Genomic DNA, 19,023 nt, shown 5'->3' with positions numbered 1-19,023 from the left:
CCAACCCATCCTACAAAGCACACCCCAGTTATGCTTTACAAATTGGATAACAGCTTAATGGTAATACAATTAAATCCACACTAACAAAAAGGTCACAAAGATGTCAGCAAGCTTCCAAGTTCATTAAAATACTTTATCAGACTGGACTTTAAGAAAAAGTGGGAAAGAAGGAAAAATATATTGCTGGGCAAATCTTTTAAAAAGCCAAGTGTCTGCAAAACAAATGGGAAGCGGTGAGTGAGGCAGCCCATAACACCTAATTCTATTTTAAGACTATTGCAAGCTGCAGACTTGTCCTCCAATACGTCTCCATTTTTGGTTTGTTTTTAAAATTGCTTAAGACTGAGCAAGAGTTCAGGAATACTTGAAAGTTTGCTCACTAACATTTTAGTTAGTCCTACTACCATGTGTTTATCCATTAGTGGATTTTCTAATGGAGTAACATGCCTATCTGCAATTTTTGCCTACTTTAGAGGAACAGTCATTTCATAAGGCCACTAACTGTGGATTTAAGCCTGTCCTCAATAATATATGTTCCATCATATTAGATCCAGGTCTACTATATGTATCCTAGAAATAGTGCAACTGAGGGATGGATTCTTTCACTGACATCTTAGTCCACTGTAGCTCAAAGATGAAATCATACTGTTTTCCAAAGGTGAATTACACACTAGCTCTATATACACACGTATCTTACTTACTGCACTTGATTAATCAATATAACTGTTTTCTTAACTGAGTCAATCTAATCAAGCAGAATCTTCTGTTTGACCTTGTGATTTATGACAACATCTGAGTCACTAAAATTATTTAAACAGCTATTTTATTTAAATATGTTTAATTAAAATAAAAAGTTTCTGATGACAGCTAGGTGTTATCACTAGCCAAGATTCTAAAAGCTACACAACTCATTACACAACCCAAGGTAGGCTTTCAGGGCCTATATATTCTAAAAAGCATCTCCCCAAGCTGCATGGAGAACCCACACAGGAATTTCAGAAGCAGCTTGTGATATGCCACAGGGAGCTCTAATTCAGAGTATAAAATTCCAACTTAGGATTCAGGGAACTACTCTGTTTGTGAACACCTATCAACTGAGATGTCTCACAAAGAAAACAGGTGCTCAACAAGACATAAAACGCTAAAATGAAATTTTGCATGCCGAAATACCTTCATAAGCTCTTCAAGTCTACTGTGCTTTTTAGAAGCGAAGAGGCTTGGGTGCAGGTAGTTATCTCCATCATAGTCATCATCTTCATCATCAGTACCTCCTGCATCTGTTTAAAAATTGTATGGTTGTGTTTTATCATTTCAGAGATATGGAACGGAGTGACTTGCAGGATGTTAAAATGCATAGGCTATAGGTTTTATAAGGAAATCAATAATTATATCAAATTCATTCCCTAAGCCCTATATCTAAAGCTTTCCAATGTATGCATTAGAAAAGTTACACAGGAATGAAGTGTGAAATCCAAGGCTTCTGTCCTGCTCATGGAGGCACCTGCTAATGTAAGACAGGATAAATAATTCCCTCCTATTCCCCATTCCCAATGCTGTATGAAAATAATAATAATAATAATAATAATAATAATAATAATAATAATAATAATAATAATAATTTATTTTTACCCCACCCATCTGGCCACCCAGAACAGCCCATTGTTCTAACATATTTAAACTTCTCATAATTAACTGCCAACAAGACACATAGCCTTTGGTAACTATGTGTAATATTTACAACAAGAATTAAGAGAACACTTCTCTTATCCATCAAGATGCTGGAATGATTTAGACAGAAATACATAAGCTGCTGCACAGCCATTTTTAAAAAGTATTAAACTTACTTTTTTCCTCTTCTTTTTTCTTTTCTGAAGTGGCAGCATATCGCCCCTCCTTCATAGCTTTCTGAATAAACTTGTAGTAAGGGTTGAGGTAGTGGTCAAACCGCAAAAAGTCAAACTGAGAGTTCCGAGCTTGTTTTGCCTTCAACATAATCTCAAACTGAGCCCCCTGCTTGCAGACGAAATTTGCAGTCCGTTCTATGATTGCATGCATTTTTGCTGTCGGTGGCTAGGAAAAGAAGTGAAAATATTTGTGCAGTTTATCTTTTGGAGAATCTGTCCACAGTTTCCCCACCCCCATTGAAGCAAACACACTCTAAATCAGAAGGGATGTATCCCCACTTTGAGCTTCACCACTTGAGATGAAAATAGCTTGTATATACTCCATTTTCTTAAACTCTAGTACAAAGGCGAACATACAGTTTTCAACTTAAGCTACTGGTGCCCACAGTATCTACTAGCATTTAGAATTTCTGACTTACCAAACCTACTGGACACATTCATACAATCATATTTCAGCTTAAAAAGAGTGAGCCTTATTTTGCCAGAGGCAACCAATTTGAAACAAGCCAGGATATGTTTGGAAGCCATTAACCATAGTTTCTGGGTTCGGGTGTAATGGGATGTTTTCTTGCAGGTTTCCCAAATAGGGTGAATGGTGGAGCAAATGAAACATATTGTTATATCAATTTATTAAGGCAATATATGATCATTCAAACTAAAAAAAAAAAGTAAGGTAAAGGACCCCTGGATGATTAAGTCCTGTCAAAGGCACTGCTGCGCTCATCTCGTTTTAAGCTGAGCGAGCCAGCGTTTGTCCAGAGACAGCTTTCCAGGTCATGTAGCCAGCATGACTAAACCACTTCTGGTGCAATGAAACACAGTGACAGAAGCCAGAGAGCACGGAAATGCCAAATCATCCAAACTATGTCATTGCAGACTGGTAGAGACTCAAAACTCCTGTCTACCTAGAACTGCAGAAATTCTACTTAATACAGTGGTACCTTGGGTTAAGTATTTAATTCGTTCCGGAGGTCCGTTCTTAACCTGAAACTGTTCTTAACCTGAAGCACCACTTTAGCTAATGGGACCTCCTGCTGCCGCCACGCCGCCAGAGCACAATTTCTGTTCTTAAGCAGAGTTCTTAACCTGAAGCATTCTTAACTCATGGTACCACTGTACGCAGATGGTGGACCATATTCAGCTTGGGAAGTGACAAGCTGTACAAGACCTTTCAAGAAATGCTCCTAGACCTCATTTTACAAAATCTAGATTAGAAAGCTTGGGTAACTGCAAATGTCAACTGCTCAGAAAGCAATCAAGATGCTCAAATTAACCACGTTATTCATTTTTCTACACCCACTTTGGCTCCAGCATGGTTTCCCACAACAATAATCAACTATGATTCTTTTCCGATACAGGCACAGCTACTATCTAAAAGAACTTCATAAGGACACACTTTCTGATGAGCAGTATTTATAGCAGAACATTAGCTTCAGAGCTGCCCTTCATCTGCATGCCATGCACAGAGATGAACAATTAGAAGCATAATGTAAGTATCTACTAGGCCCTCCTTAAACGAAGAAGAGAATGACTGCACTACTATCCACTATTGCTGACTATGACAACTTAGCCTTCTAAGAACTAAACCATCCAAAGCAATGTGTCATTTAAGAGCTTTAAGAGCTCTATGGCAATACACTGCTCAGAGTTTTTGTTTAATTTTCCACTTCACTAGCTCTGTTTTCCATAATTACTTACATGAGATGCATTTTCATCCTCTTTTTTTTTAAACCACACTCATAATTCTAAAAAGATGCACTGCTACTGAAATCAGCCTTTTGCACAATTTCCTATACACAGTTGGCATCAGATTTTATATCGATAGCTTCATGTGTTTCTTATGTAACAACTCAGCATAACTCCAGTTGTGCAGTTATTTTAAAAAGCAACAGGGGAACAATATTTAAGGAAAAGAATTACAAGATGATGAATCCATACCGACAAATCTAACTCAAGGACATGTGCAATAGTTGAAAAGACCTTAAAACAAACATTTTTGTGATATATACCTGCTTTTGTGGCAAGATTAAGAAAAAAAAATACCCTAGGAAAAAATCCTGATATTGACTTTAAGACATTACAGGTTGTCTTATATGGCAGGTATGATTGCTGGTACTACTGATATGTCAGTGAAAATGACCTGTAAAAAATGCTTTTGGATGTAACTACAGATATGGCAGAAGCCTACACACTACAAGCTAATGCTGATTATCTCTGAACAGTACTGGGGACTTTGGCAGTTCATAATGTCTACAGAAACACACTGTCTTCAGATTCTTAAGATAGTGAAACATAGTCTTATTAAGCTGTGCTAAAACATTTGCACAGTCTACACACATAAAGCTGACCAAACAGCAAAACCATTTCCTGCATTTTATCTGTTAAAAACCACATTGTTCAGGCCAAGGCATGTTGGACTTCACATGTGTAGGCACCATCCACACACTGCATCCAATGTATGGGTGATCAGATTTGCAATAGGTGCTGAAAGACAGTAGGTAGGCAAAGACACAGAAGTGACCCGATTTCATTGCCTACCTCTGCATTCTTTCAGCAAAATCTACATCAATAGGACACTGAAGAATTTCCATAGAAAAACATGCTATGTTAGCTGTAGCACATCTATTGTTGTTATCTGTATTAAAACAGAACTCTTCAGCTCCTGCCTCTTCAACCCTAAGCTACCTAATAGCAAATGTCTGTTCAGTTAAACTGTGAAACCAAGTACACTTCTGTTGTTTTTTTCAATTTAAAGTAATATTTCAGTTAAGAATCCATCCACAAGTTGTTAATCCATTCCATGCTGTTAATCTGCTTCACGCTGTTAAGGGAGCAAACTTGATAGCAGGTTAACACTTTTAGTGTTGGAATTCTATTTGTCAAGAATCCACTTTGCAAGGTGTTTAATACACTGGAATTCATAAGTGTGTATTTTACATTATTTCAGCTGTTCAATAAATATGCTGGACCAGCATTTCCCAAATTTAGGATACTCTAAATTAACATGGATTTTTGGTTAATTTAACCCTGCAGAAAAGTCTGGAGTGTGTAAAGAATTACTCAACACTTGAGCAGCAGTGGAGAACCTTTTTCAGCCTATTTCCCATCCTGGTCAGCCTTCCCAGGGGCAGCATGCCAGAGCTACAAATATTCCCAGCTGAAACCCTGGAGGGCTGCTGCCAGCAACGGTACACAATACTGAGCTAGATGGAACAATGGTCTGACTCAGTGCAAGGCAACCTCCCATATACCAATATAGCAAGCAGCAGCCTCTACATCAAAAAAACTAAGATCATGGCCACTGGTCCCATCACCTCCTGGCAAATAGAAGGGGAAGAAATGGAAGCAGTGAGAGATTTCACTTTTTTGGGTTCCACGATCACTGCAGATGGTGACAGCAGTCACGAAATTAGAAGACGCCTGCTTCTTGGGAGAAAAGCAATGACAAACCTAGACAGCATCTTAAAAAGCAAAGACATCACCTTGCCGACAAAGGTCCGTATAGTTAAAGCTATGGTTTTCCCAGTAGTAATGTACGGAAGTGAGAGCTGGACCATAAAGAAGGCTGATCGCCGAAGAATTGATGCTTTTGAATTATGGTGCTGGAGGAGACTCTTGAGAGTCCCATGGACTGCAAGAAGATCAAACCTATCCATTCTCAAAGAAATCAGCCCCGAGTGCTCACTAGAAGGACAGATCCTGAAGTTGAGGCTCCAGTACTTTGGCCACCTCATGAGAAGAGAAGACTCCCTGGAAAAGACCCTGATGTTGGGAAAGATGGAGGGCACAAGGAGAAGGGGACGACAGAGGATGAGATGGTTGGACAGTGTTCTCGAAGCTACTAACATGAGTTTGGCCAAACTGCGGGAGGCAGTGAAGGATAGGCGTGCCTGGCGTGCTCTGGTCCATGGGGTCACGAAGAGTCGGACACGACTGAACGACTGAACAACAACAACAACACAACAGCCTCTACTGTGGACTCGGTGCAACACAAGTAGTCCCCTCCTAGCACACTAATATTTCCCCAGCAAACAGTTTGGGAATTAATATGTGAAACATTTAACAGCCAGATCCTGTGCATATTTACTTGGGAACAGGTCACCCAGTGTTCAATGAGGCATACTACCAGGTGTGTATATGATTTGAGCCTAAGTCTGCTGATTTCAATTAACACCAAGCACTGACCAGCATGACTTCTGGAAGATTTTACAAAAAATATATCGAATTGGTTGCCAAGCTCTTTCTGCGTAACAAGTAATTCCAGAAAAACAAAAACTCAGCCATTTAAAAAATGTTTCAGATATGACATTGAAACACACACACATACTACACTTACCAGCTCCACGTCAGATGGTACATTCAGTCCCAAAGGAGCAACATATGGTTCTTCATTTTCCTCTACATGTTCTGCCTTGGCCGCAGCAGCTATTAATAAGAAAATGATATAACAGCTAGTTTTGCAATCTAAACACAACACACATAAACCATAGCATAAGCATTCTTAACATGTTTGACAGTCAATTTTTTCCTACATATTTTAATGCTTTTTATAATTCCAATTTTTGTTTCATAGTTCCTATTTGGTTGGCCTATCCTTGCCACCGAAAACATCTCAAAATATGCCTGTGATTAATTGTGCAATTATGCACAGCAAATGAAGTCAGATTGTCAGGGTTTATTTACAACAGAAACATTCAAACCACCCAGGAACTTCATAGCAATTCCCACTCCATCCCCCACAAATGGCAGATCATCTAACTAAAAATCCACATGTGCCGCAGACAGTCTACTACATATATTGTTTTTGGGGGGTTTCTTTTGTCCTGACTGTAATTAAACGCTCAACCTCACCACCTGAAATACACACATCTTTACAAAGAAGAATGTTGGAAATTATATCTCTTTGTATCTCAAAGCAATTAATCCATCACAGCAAGACTGTGTTTCCTGGAACTGACATAGAACACCTGCAATGAAGTGGCATTCCAGCATACATGGTTCATGGGATCAGAACCAATTAATAAGAGAAAAATGTTCTCTTCAAAGTGTATATGCAACCGTATTATTTCAAAATGCCTAGAAATAAATCTTTTGTGAGAATCTTGATACAATCCACCTTCTGGCTTTTGAACTGATTGTTCTCCTTGCCCCCCGCCTCTTCCTATCCTACAATTCTCATTCCTTTCAACTCAATTAGTATCAGTAAACAGAGAGGCTCACCAGTACAATGGCACCTAGTCCTTTAATGCATGTAATCTTAAAGCATTCTTAAGGATACAACAAAAAGCACAGAAGTGCAGTTAATAAATAATGCAATTAAACTTCACCCAATGTTTACTATACTTCAAGCCATGATCTGCACTGGTTTTCACTTGCTTTTCTTTTTAAAGACACTTGCTCCCTCCCCTGCCCCCCTCCGCATCATCTGAAAGGCTTCTCCAGAGGGTGGGGGACCCTCCTGAGCCCGCATAGGATGGGCACAGGGGGCTGCAGAGGAACAAGAGAAAAAGACTCTTAAAATCAGGCAAAAGCAACCTGTGCGAGTGCTTTTGTTACAACATAAAACCAGAGTGGGCACACACAGTGTTAACAACCTGAGTTCTTAAAAGAGAATTGATATGTCGCCTCCCCTGCCCTTTGTGAATTCTCACAGCCATAATTAACACCAATCTCATTCAACCAGGGTTTGGAGTTATCTAATAAGGACACAAAAGGATACCAAACTTGACAACGAAAGAATTTCAATGAACTGTTTTTACAGTTCTAATACACCTATGACTTTTCATTTGCTGTAGAGTCAGATATGCTTCCATTATACAAAATAGTTCCTACTGACAGATGGTATAGGTCATATGATTATGATACACAAAATCAATGGGCTCCGGAACACCTCAGGATAGGATTGCTCTAGGATGGCACAGCTGAAAGGCATCACATTGGCCAGGGAACTGTTGTAAGAATTTAAGAGTTATCTAGATAAAGGGTTCGATTCCGGGTGGAATCCTGAACCTCGGCAGGACGTGTTTTTTTTAAACCCCTGCCTGCGCAGAAAAGACAGAGACCAGACCAGAGTTCTAATGGAAAGCAAGGTGGCTAGTAAGCTTGATCTTTATTGTTCTGTTGCAACAGGGTCCTTCCTCTCACGCAGGAGAAAAAGAAGGAACCCAGAACAAAGGCGTGCCTGCTCTTATATAGAAATTTGAAACTGCCCACACTGCAGTTCAAGCCCACCCCCAGCAGCACCATATATACATCACAAAAGGGGTGTATCCCAGGACCACCTCCCAGATACATCATACCTACATCACACAAAAAGATGCTCTCCAACAAATTTCAACAAAAATCTGAGAAGTTTGTTTTTCTCTTGCCTGCAGTTTTATATGAGAATGCCTTATTTAATTGCCTTTTCTGGGTAGCCTAGCCATTCCTTTGAGATGGTAATCACTGTAATTCCTGAGACAATGAGAAAGTTCCCTCACCCCCTTCTTCCTTGCGGAGAAATATTTGGTAAACATTTGGTCAGTTTTGAGAGTCAAAATGCTGTCAGGACTGTCTGCCTCAGACATGTGGCCTATACATTCATGTGCATGTTTGCTTGGTACACTTATGAACAATTATTATATATATAAGATCTTAAAATTCTTATTACAGAACCAAGGAAAAACATAAAGGAAAGAGACAGCTCAACTAGCCCCATCCACTGGCCAGAGATAAAAACAGATGCAGGGAGCTTGCTTTCCACACCCAGAAATAACTCAATTCATTCAACTGCCAGTTGCGCAGAGGCTGCAGAAACAAGGGGAATGGGCACATGGGTCCCATCTATCAGCCAAAAGGAACAAGAACCTATTGCTATTCAAATGAGAACTCCAGCAAGGGGGGGAAATCGCCCTGGCCTCATATGGCTACATGCCTACCTACAGCATACTACTTAATTCTAAGTTTTGAAGAACAGAGCTCCCTCTATTCTTTCCCATGACTCCCCTTCCCTTATGTGCCCTGCCTTTTTAACTTGTTAGCCTGATGGCCAGGCCTGATTATTTTGCTTTAATTATTATTGATGTAAACCACTTTGGGACACAATTGTCAGAAAAGTTGGATAAAGATAAAGCAGATAAACAATCAGATTTCTGCTTAAATTGTAGAATTCTGTACTGCACTGACTTAACTATTATGGTACAACACAAGCCAAAAGAGCTGGGAAGTGCTGAGTCTGCTTTTTGTCCTAAATCTGCAGAGACTGCAAGACATGGAGCAGATGAAGAGACTTAACCTACCTACACTTCTCCAATATTTTCAACTGTTTTCTGCAAAACTACTGTTCTACCTCCTGTTTTGGAAGACACTTTGAGACAACTAAGTTCACTACAGGGAGCCTGCTTTAATGATCTGCCTTAAGAACATTTGTTTCACTCCAGTGGTGCTAGAAACTCTAGTAGTGTGTTGGAAGATTTGACACAACAGTAAGTCTTGCCATTACTAAGTGTTAAAAGCATTTTGAGTCTCTCAAAGAGCATCTAGGGGAGGGAAACTAGACATGTTAACTGAACAAGAAAACAACTACTTCTTTGCCCTTTAAAATTCTGACTCGCTATTCTCAAATAGGATTTAAATAACCTGAACAACCTGGGCCATAACTAACTAACTAACTAACTAACTACCTAACAAACAAACTGTCAGCTCCCCTTACCTTCATCCACAGGCAGTTTTGGCAGCAACAAAAACAGAGCTCTTACCAAAAGCTGACAATCAATCAATACAGAGTTCTCTTGTTCCTGACTGCATAGAAAATTCCTCAGTGTGTTTGTAAAAGAATACTGAGCTTCTGTACTGCATCAAAGCAATTCTCTCTTAGGAGAATGTATTTGAAATAACCACACATTTGATATTCTATGACAAGGCAGAATCCTCCCAGAAAGCTTTTGCAGCCTTGAATAATTTCATTTCAGTTTGTCCATGTGTCTCCACCGATTAACATAAGTAAACATGGTCAACTATAACAAAAATGAAATACTGAAGAAGGGAATTGTAATTTTTAAAGCAAACATTATACATTTGATAGATCTTGATTAATATGAGGTTTTCTGTTTTCATATTTTATTTTATTACTTTTAGAGGCCAGTATTTTTTTTTTAAAAAAATACAACCTTCTAATTTCTAGGATGAATGTGTTAATTACATATTATACAATTAACAAGCCCCTTTCCCAAGTTTAATAATTCTTGTCCAGCTGAAGTTCCCAGAAAAGAAACACAAAGGGAAATAAAAAACTTTGTGTTGAGGTTAATGCATGACTCTTTGATAATACAAGATCTAAAAAAAACTACTAAAGACAAGCAATAAAGGTGAACAACTTTAAAAAAAGGCAAAACAATTTGAACTCTCGTCTCCCTGCTATAAATACAAAACTAATGGCTTCAGAATGAAGTTCATGCCTACCTTTGCAACTACATATCTTTCCTCAAATCAGGATGGAGTATCAGTTGCCATCCAAAGGCTGCTGAACTACAACCCCAAGCACCCCGATCATTGGCTATGTTGGCTGGGGCTGATCACTGGAGTTCAGCAACCTTTGAATAGGCACAGGTTTCTCATTCCTGTTTTAGAGGGACATCTCTGGCATCCATAACACTGGAGTCCCCAGGAAACACAGAAAATAACTTAACAGAAGTTTGCCTATTTGCATAATGACAAAACTCTCGGTTTGCTCAGATAATTTTACAAATGGCATAGGATGATAATGCATCTTCAAGAAGGTGGTTCTTTCTAGATCTCTCATACAGTTCACATTCTGAGCCTTAAAGTATCATTTCTGAAGAAAAAGGTACTCTCCCTAATAATCCATACATCTTACCTTTTGCTTTTGAAGGCTGTTCCTCCTCCTCAGTGGGCTCTGAAGGATCATAATAATCACTACTGTAAGTGAATCCCACTGCATTATAGGTACCATCTTCTGCCAAAGCTTCACTGAGTCTCTTATATTCTTCCTCTTGAATAAAAATGCAAAATTCAATTAAAAAATGAACACAAAACTCCCACTTGACTTTTATTTTTTCAAAGTATGTTAATGGTTTGAAACCTAACATTCAACCACAACCATTTACAGCAAATGCACCACACAGGTCATCTGTGGTCACTGAGACTTGTGTCAGCCCCAGGGGGCAGAAGGCATATGCTTTTTTTGTTTGTTTGTTTTGTCTGGATGATCAGTTTTCTCCTGCTGAGATAAGTGTCTTAAGAGTTAAATCATTCTACTTAAAACAAAGACAAAGACATGAACTTTTTAATTGATACAATACTGTTAAAGAAGAACAGTTAAAAGTGTCTCAATTCTCAGCCTGCCCTCAAAACTTGGGCAAATTCTGTGTGGCTCTACATATAAACTATCCTGAGGTCCTCTCAGATACGCAAAGACGCTTGTTTTTCGAATCCACTGGGTACTGTCAAAATAATATCAGAAAGAGTGAGTATATAATGAGTGGGAACGAATTTTTTAAAAAGTTAATTTCAATTAAATGTGTTCTATCTCAGGAAGTTGTCCTTGAGCAATACCTTGCCTTGCCTCCTCCTCAAGCAAGTCCGTACGCAAGGCTAAATACCTCTCTTCATCACAGAGGGCTTCTATTCTAGCCTCCTCTTCAGACAACTGGTAATCTCTGTTCCATGTGGAATATTCAGCATCATATTCAGAAAGGTCATGCAGGTGACCACGCCCATCATACCTGCAACATGAAATATATGGTCAATGGAAGAACTTTGGGCTTTAGTTTCTGCCACTATACAAATACTTACCACACACATTTGAAAAAAAAATATTTAATTTGAATTAAATCAGTATTTTAATCTGACTAATCACTTCTCACCCACTACGATTTTTTTTATAAAAAATATAGGTTTCAAATCCCCCTTTAAGACTATTACAAAAGATCTTACTAGTTAAAAAAGAACCAATTCCTCCATTGTTCTTACCGTTTATGGTTCAACCATTCAACACCCTTGATAAAATACATATTTTTTGTGGAAAGGCAATGTTACATTTACACAAACCCAAATACATAAATACCTATCCGTAAGAACCAAACGGTCGCAATTTCCTCGCTTCTTTCTGCTAGTCTCGAACTCTCAGGAGAAATCTTCACCAAAGAAACTTGCGTCCATTGGAGGTAAAATCTTGGCTAGGCTCGACCCCTAGCCATTTGGCTGAGGAAAGAAGTGCTGATTATGTGATAGAGAGACACACATATATAGGAACAGTAACATATGTGCAATTTAAGGAGGTTCTCTACAGAAGGTACTAAAAATACCGTAATGCTCAAGAGATACAGAAGTCTCCTTAAATACAGTTAAATGGTTTATTTTGGGCTTGTAAACAGCTATTCATTTAGTCACCTTTGCCAAGTAAGAATCACCCTCAGGCAATCAAAGATATTTTTGTAAACTGAAGCATGTGCTACAAATGTATGACTGGCAAGTAGCTTAGTAAGCATTTTTATTGTCTAATAATTTCTGTGGAATTATTTGTGCAACATTGGTTTAGCTTAGTTTATTGAAGAATGTTAGTAATAATCCAATGATTTCCATGTAATTTGGAAAAAGTGAGTTGACAGAAACGCAGCAATGAATTCCACCAGTCCGAGATGGACACTGCCTAAAAGTCTGACCAGCTTAAAATAAAAAATAACGCAACAAACAACAGATTACCAAAAGCACTTTCCTACTGAAATTTTGGCCTTGAATATCTCAATACCAATGTCATTTCATCTTCTGATGAAAATGAACAATTTTGGACTGCTCAAGATAAAAATGAGGATTCGTAGAAAAATATGATTTTTTCCCCTGCCCATCCGAAAGCTATTTTGTATTACAGTTGTGTGTATGTTTGTCAAACCTCCTTAATTTACAAATGTAGATTGTTTACTTTATAGGCCATGAGCATATGTTACAATTTGCTCCCACCGTTCTTCACAGCTGATTCATTCCAGTCTACAAGCTGCCCAATAAGTGTGTGTGTGTCCCCCATCCCTAATCCTACTGAAAATTCCAGCAGCACATAAGACACTTGAATTTACACTGCTATACAATTTGCTTAGCATGGAGCCAAATTCCAATAATCAATTTATCACTTGCCATCACCAATCCTTCAAACTAAAAACACTTGTTTGGTTGTGTACCTGGAGAAAGACACTTTATTATCTACTAGCTATAGAAGTTTTCTGTATACAATTCATTTTCAGCCTTTACTGGCATACAATGGGTTGTTACAGAAACTCCCACTTTATCATCCCAAGGAAAGTAATTTGTCATGTGCTATCACTTTGGGATTATTTATCGTAACACAAAAATTAGTTTTCAATTTGGGGCTTTGTGTGAAATGGAAACGGAAGGAGCAAACATTTACAATATGCCATGTGCCCCTTTTCAAACCAAAGCCATTCAGACTTTCCTGTGCTGAGTGCTATGGGGATTTCATCACTACCGGTACTTAAAAATCTGATTCAGTCTCCTTGTATATTAGTATTCGTGAAAAAGTCGCTACCTAACCATCCACTAAAAACACAGGCAGAAAATCATCCAACCCTGAGACTATCCAACCAGACACAAAGCTCCATTTAGAAGGTTTTGTTCAAAACTGAAAGCAATACCAAGCGTAAGGAAGATATACAAAGATTACAGAACCCATTACCTAAACATTGCAAACAGAAAGGTTTCCACATGTCAAAAATCACTATCAGATTCTAATCCTACCAGTGCACCTCCAATCAGCAACATAATGAACCAAATTAGATAAACAGCAGATGCTTAAACATTTGCTGGCACATGCCAGAAGCATTATTAGATGTAAATGTTAAGAAGCAGGAATCACAGGTTTGGGGTCCTTGTTGAGCCACAATGCTCATTCACTACAAGGCTATGACTATGCATCATCTTAACCTGCCTCACATGGGGTGTTGCAAAGATGTCACCTAGACAGCAGTGAAGGAAGAGTGAAACAGAAATAAGCTAAACAACAGAAGAGGCGGAATCTCAACAGTGATCTAGGGAACAGGTCTTTTATTTGAGGGCTGAGACATCACCAACAGCTGAGGGCTGACACAGTTCATCAGTCTACAGGCCTCCTGAAAGTTAGGATGGAAAGGCTGTATGTACAAAACATTCGAGGTACCATCACCAAACATTCCAGCCACCAACATAGTACCAAAAGAGATACATTCCAAAATTAGGCTACTTGCAAACCCATCTATAACCCAAGGGAAAAGGAGACAAGTTATTTTGTTTATTTTCTGGTACACAAACAAAAAAGCTCGTCTACGTTCAGTTCATAGGAGAAGCCATTATGAAGTTTGGTTTGAAAAGGAGATTACTCCCACCCCAGCATATATAAATATATATAACCATACACAACCCTCCTACAAGGGGGAGGGGGGCATTATATGTTAACCCTCTGCCAGGAAGGAAGTGAGCATTGGGGGAGGCCAGAGGCTTCTAGAATTACCAAGTGTTATGAAAAGGCAAGCCTGGATCCTATGCCACAAGGAAGCACTTCTACCTAAGATTGCCCGCTCCCCCCCCCCCCGCCGCCCACTGAGTCCTGTGTCGTGGTCCCCATCACTTCTATGGATGATCACTGCTACCACCAAATCCAGAGGGGTAGCCACGTTGGTCTGCTACATCAACCACAATAAGGAGACCAGTGGCACCTTAAAGATGAACAATTTTATTGTGGAGTAGACATCCATGGGATCGAGCCCAAATACATAAAATGCTAGCCTCAGCTAGCAATGTGCTGTTGTTTTAACTTTAACCTAGTTGTTATTAATGGTTTTGTTCTTTTTAAATGCTGCTTTGGTCAAAAAAGATAAAGACCCAAAATTAAATACATACATACAGACACACACACAAATTCAGATATATATGGAAATTTGTTATTATCTGCCAAATGAGGACAAAGTGGGCTCCAGCCCATGGATGCTTATGCCTTGATAAATCTGTTCAAATTTAAAGTTAATTCCCTACCCCTTTTGGCATCACAACCAAATGACAGATAGGAAGATTTTGCACCTGCCCAAAAGTAAAATAAGGGCAACAGCTTTCTTGGAACCAATAAACAGGCTAGGAACTAAAGAACACCACTCTCTTTTAACTGCTCCATCAGTATAACCCTACACGTTTACTCAGAAGCAAGCACCAGATAATTAAGCGTGCAAAGGATCAAAGCCTTAATAAAGGCACTGAACCAGAGGTGGGGAAGGTGTAGCCTTCCGAAGATATTGTTGGGCTCAAAGTGCATAGTCAGCAGTCAAGAACGATGGGATTTATAGTCCCAAAACATTTTTTGGTGGGGGCAGCATGCCGATTCCCCACTCCTGCCTTACTGTTAACTTTTGGGGGTGTTTTATCTCCTCTTTCCCTCGGTCGCTTTCTTAAACAGACCAACACAGCTGCCTGCAAATTTGGGTGATGAGAGTAAAACAATACTCTTCTTGTTCAAAAAACAAAACAAAACAAAACAAAACACAGGTGTTACATAATACCCATTCATTTAGTGTGGTAGCACCTGCACTTTGGAACTCCCTGCCTATTGAGATCAAGCAGGCGCTTCCTTTTCACTGTACATTTTTCAGCGCCTGCTGGAAACATTCCTGTTTAGGCAAGTCTGCCCAGGTGCTTAGAAGGCAGAGGTGAATCTTAATGCTTGTAGTATTTTAATTTCTGGCACAGCCGTGACACCCCCCCCCCCAATTCTTTTTCCTGTTTTATCTTTCTGTACACTGTTTTCAGGTACTTAAAAAAAAAATTCAAGCAGTGCATTAAAGTTCATGAAATCAATAATAATAATCAAACCAATCAGCAACAATGCAAATAGTCCTTCATAGTGAGTGTGTGTGTGTTTATGTATATGTATGTGTGTGTGTGTATATGTATATATCTCTAATCAGCCGCCTTTCCCCTCTCTCTCCCCTAACCCCGCCCCCGGTCTCCCTTTATTTATCCTGCTTGGCAGAGGGTCGTTGAAAGCGTGACACGCAAGATACACGCATACACACACACGCATACACACAAACCAAAAACCAAGACAGAAAAGGAAGCAGCGATAGGCGGGCGGGGAGTTGGCTTGCACCGACCTATCGATCATGATGGAGGGCTCTCCCATCCAAGGGATGAGGTGGCGGCCTTGCTCCTGCTGAAGGGCCTTCTCGTCGTCGCGGAACAGCTTGCACGCGTAGCCGAAGACGAGGAGCTCCACGCGGCCTCCACCTCCTCCTCCTCCTCCTCCGTCGCTGCTGCTGCTACTGCCACTGCCGCCACTCGGACCCGCAGCCGCGGCCGCAGCAGGGCGCGACGCCGCCCCGCCGACCGACAGGATGGTCCGCGGCGCCGGCCCGGCCTCCGCCACGCTGCCCCGTCCCACGTACATCGCCGAGGGAGGGAAGGCCTAGTCTTGCTTCCGCCCGAACCAAGGGGAGCGGGGGAGAAGTTAACTCGCCCGCCCGGTTTTCCCTTATCTCCCCGGACTCACGACGACTCCATCCCCCCTGACAGGCTCCTCTCAAGGCCCTGCAGCGTCGCCATTGCCCGAGACAAAATGGCGGCCGCACCGCTTCCGGCAAAAAAAGAGAAGGAAGTCGAGCTTCAGCAGATTCGTCAGTTGGAAGAGGGGTAGGGTGGGGCTTCGAAGCCACAGCAAGAGGGGGATGCATACTTGAGGAGATGTGTGTCGTGCGGAGGGGATGAGGGAGAAGCGTGAATACATTGTTAAAAGGAGCAGAGAGGGAGGGCGGTGGCGAAAGTGCCGTCCTGAAAACGGGGTTTAAGAAAAGGGGTAAGCGGCTGAAGAGAGAGTAGTAAAGAGAGCTCCGGCGCTCGCCAGGTGTTGTTGGACTACAGTTCCCAGCATTCGTAGCTGTTGGACATTGCTGGCTGGGGCTGATGGGAGTTGGAGTCCAGGCATATCAGGCGGTCCATAAATTGCCGTCCTTGCTACAAAGCAGAGATGCCAATGTGGGGTTGTTGTTGTTGTTTGGTGCAGTATATTCTCCCCCCCCCCCTCTCTGTGTTTATTTTTATATATTAATTTCTACTGTAAATAAATGGAGCAAAGAAAAAGGGGATTTATTTTATTTTATTTTTTTAAAAAATACGTTGCCATCTTTCATCCAAAGATCACAGGGTAGTTTGCAATTGCAGCAGGAAAAATACGGGAATGGGAACTTTTCTACTGGAAAGCCTGCTATAGGTTAAAAAATAATTTTATGAAAATGATATATAGGTGGTATTTGACGCCGAGAAAATTTGCAAAAATGTGTAAATCGGAATCAGGTGTTTGTTGGAAATGTCAAGAAACAAAGGGTACGTTTTACCCTATGTGGTGGACATATAAATTAGCTAAGGACTTCTGGGAAACGATGTATAATGAAATGGGGAATAAAATGTTCAGAAGGTGTTTTGTAAAAAGACCAGAACCCTTGCTTTTAGGAATAGTAGGGTCAGATGTCCACAGAGATCGAAATAATTCACTCCTCTATGCAACCACGGCAGCCCAGATGAAAATATGCTCAGAAATGGAGGGAGGGAATGGTACCAACAAGGGAGGAGTGGCAGGTGAAACTGATGGAGTGTGTAGAATTCACAAACCTAACTCTCAGAATAAGAGAACAGGAAGGAAGAATTTTCAGAGAAGATTGGAAAATGTTTGTTGAATATCTTAAGAATTATTCCGAACAGGTTAAAAGGTTAGCAGGGTTAGGGTAATTTCAGGAGTATCAATTAAGCAAAGGTATACTATTGAGAAAGGGGGGAAATATGGAGTAATTAGAATATGCAGTACGTAGTAATAGATAACTAAAATGAACCATGGAAGGGGGGAGGGAATGTGATGGTTGTATTTGGTTAATGTATGTTGTGAAAATTTGGAAAAAATATATAAATAAAATTTTAAAATAAATAGATAAAACAGCTGTAGCCAGTCCAGTCCCTGTCCTATATTGACGACGTACTGGGATCCTGACAGAGCAAGTGAGAACAATCCCCCATCGCAAGATGGAGAACACTGCGCCCAACCTTCTCCAGGACCCCACAGCATTGCTGCCTGAAGTCAGAAAACTAGGAGGTGGCTGGCCATGGGCCCAAATGAAGCTTGGGAATGGGAAGAACCAGTGGGTGGTAGTTCCAGTCTCTTTGGGTTTGGGGGGAGTTATTGTTTTATTTTTTAACCTTTGTTGAAGGTGTGGGGTGTGGGGAGAGAGCATTAGGATGGTGACTGGAGTAGAGCTCCTATCAACTGAACCAAGTTTGTCGTGCTGGAGAACCCCCAAAGACTGCCCACAGCCAGCCATGCCCTTACCTGTCCCATATGAGTCTCCGGCAATGATATAGCTTCCTATGGCCAGAGCGCTAACCCTTGGAACAGCATACCCCAGAAGTCATGGGGAAGGGGGCAGCTGTGTGCAGCTTATTTGTGCTAGATTCCCCCCACCCCACCCCCCATTTTCTGTTACGCAAAGCCAGTGGCGTTATCAGTTCAGTTCATACAAAACAATAGCTGGGAAGAAGCAATAGCAAGCGAAGAAATGAGACAAACCACCCCGTTGCAAGACACCTGAAACAAATAATTGGTGATGCTTCACATATACTATATGGCAGAGGGAAGGACATTCCTGTGTGCAGAGGCAATGGTAGAAAATATCCACGTTTAGAGGGGTTGGGGTAGGAGCATTGTCTTGTGATACTAGACCTCTAGCTGAGATCTATGGAGACAATCATGTTGCACAAGTGTCCTAGGGATGGATATCCGCTACTCTTGTCACGTCGCCCCTTCGCTAGGGTAGCTGCACTTTTCCTTGTCACTGAAGGACTTCATTCTTTATTTAAGGATTGTAGGATTAGGTGATTTGCAAACATTGGCAGAGAGCTGGGGCAACGATGCATTAAGGAATCCTGCCAAAACTATGCGTTTACTTAAGAATAAATCACCGTTTGCCCTTGGGCCTTTCATTGGCTGCTCATGTCATATGCTGAAGAATATTGCCTTCCACTTTGGAAAATATACTATGTTTGGTATGTGGGCGGACTATTCAACCTCCAGGGCATCTGAGGATGAAATATATCCATATAGTGTTTT

At 40.6% G+C, this 19,023-nt stretch overlaps 1 protein-coding gene across 3 annotated transcripts in view; it reads right to left on the bottom strand.

The window, feature by feature from the left end:
• SFSWAP (splicing factor SWAP) overlaps positions 1-16,455 on the bottom strand; it is a 95,725-nt gene extending 79,270 nt beyond the window's left edge. The window contains exons 1-6 of one of the 3 annotated variants that reach the window (XM_033174979.1): positions 16,028-16,455; positions 11,457-11,626; positions 10,759-10,893; positions 6,241-6,329; positions 1,845-2,070; positions 1,171-1,277 (exon numbers count right to left, since the gene is read on the bottom strand). In XM_033174979.1, coding sequence (XP_033030870.1) covers positions 1,171-1,277; positions 1,845-2,070; positions 6,241-6,329; positions 10,759-10,893; positions 11,457-11,626; positions 16,028-16,320 — 1,020 coding nt within the window. In that variant the 5' untranslated portion in view covers positions 16,321-16,455. Of the gene's footprint in view, positions 1-1,170; positions 1,278-1,844; positions 2,071-6,240; positions 6,330-10,758; positions 10,894-11,456; positions 12,582-16,027 lie in introns of those variants that run through there. The other 2 variants (XM_033174978.1, XM_033174980.1) reach the window with 2 other exon arrangements.
• Between the last annotated feature and the right edge of the window lie 2,568 nt (positions 16,456-19,023).

This window comes from Lacerta agilis, chromosome 17, assembly GCF_009819535.1.
Source record: "Lacerta agilis isolate rLacAgi1 chromosome 17, rLacAgi1.pri, whole genome shotgun sequence".
Lineage (NCBI taxonomy): Eukaryota > Metazoa > Chordata > Lepidosauria > Squamata > Lacertidae > Lacerta > Lacerta agilis.
Note: the sequence above shows the minus strand (reverse complement) of the source record. Positions and strands in the feature narration are given on the sequence as shown.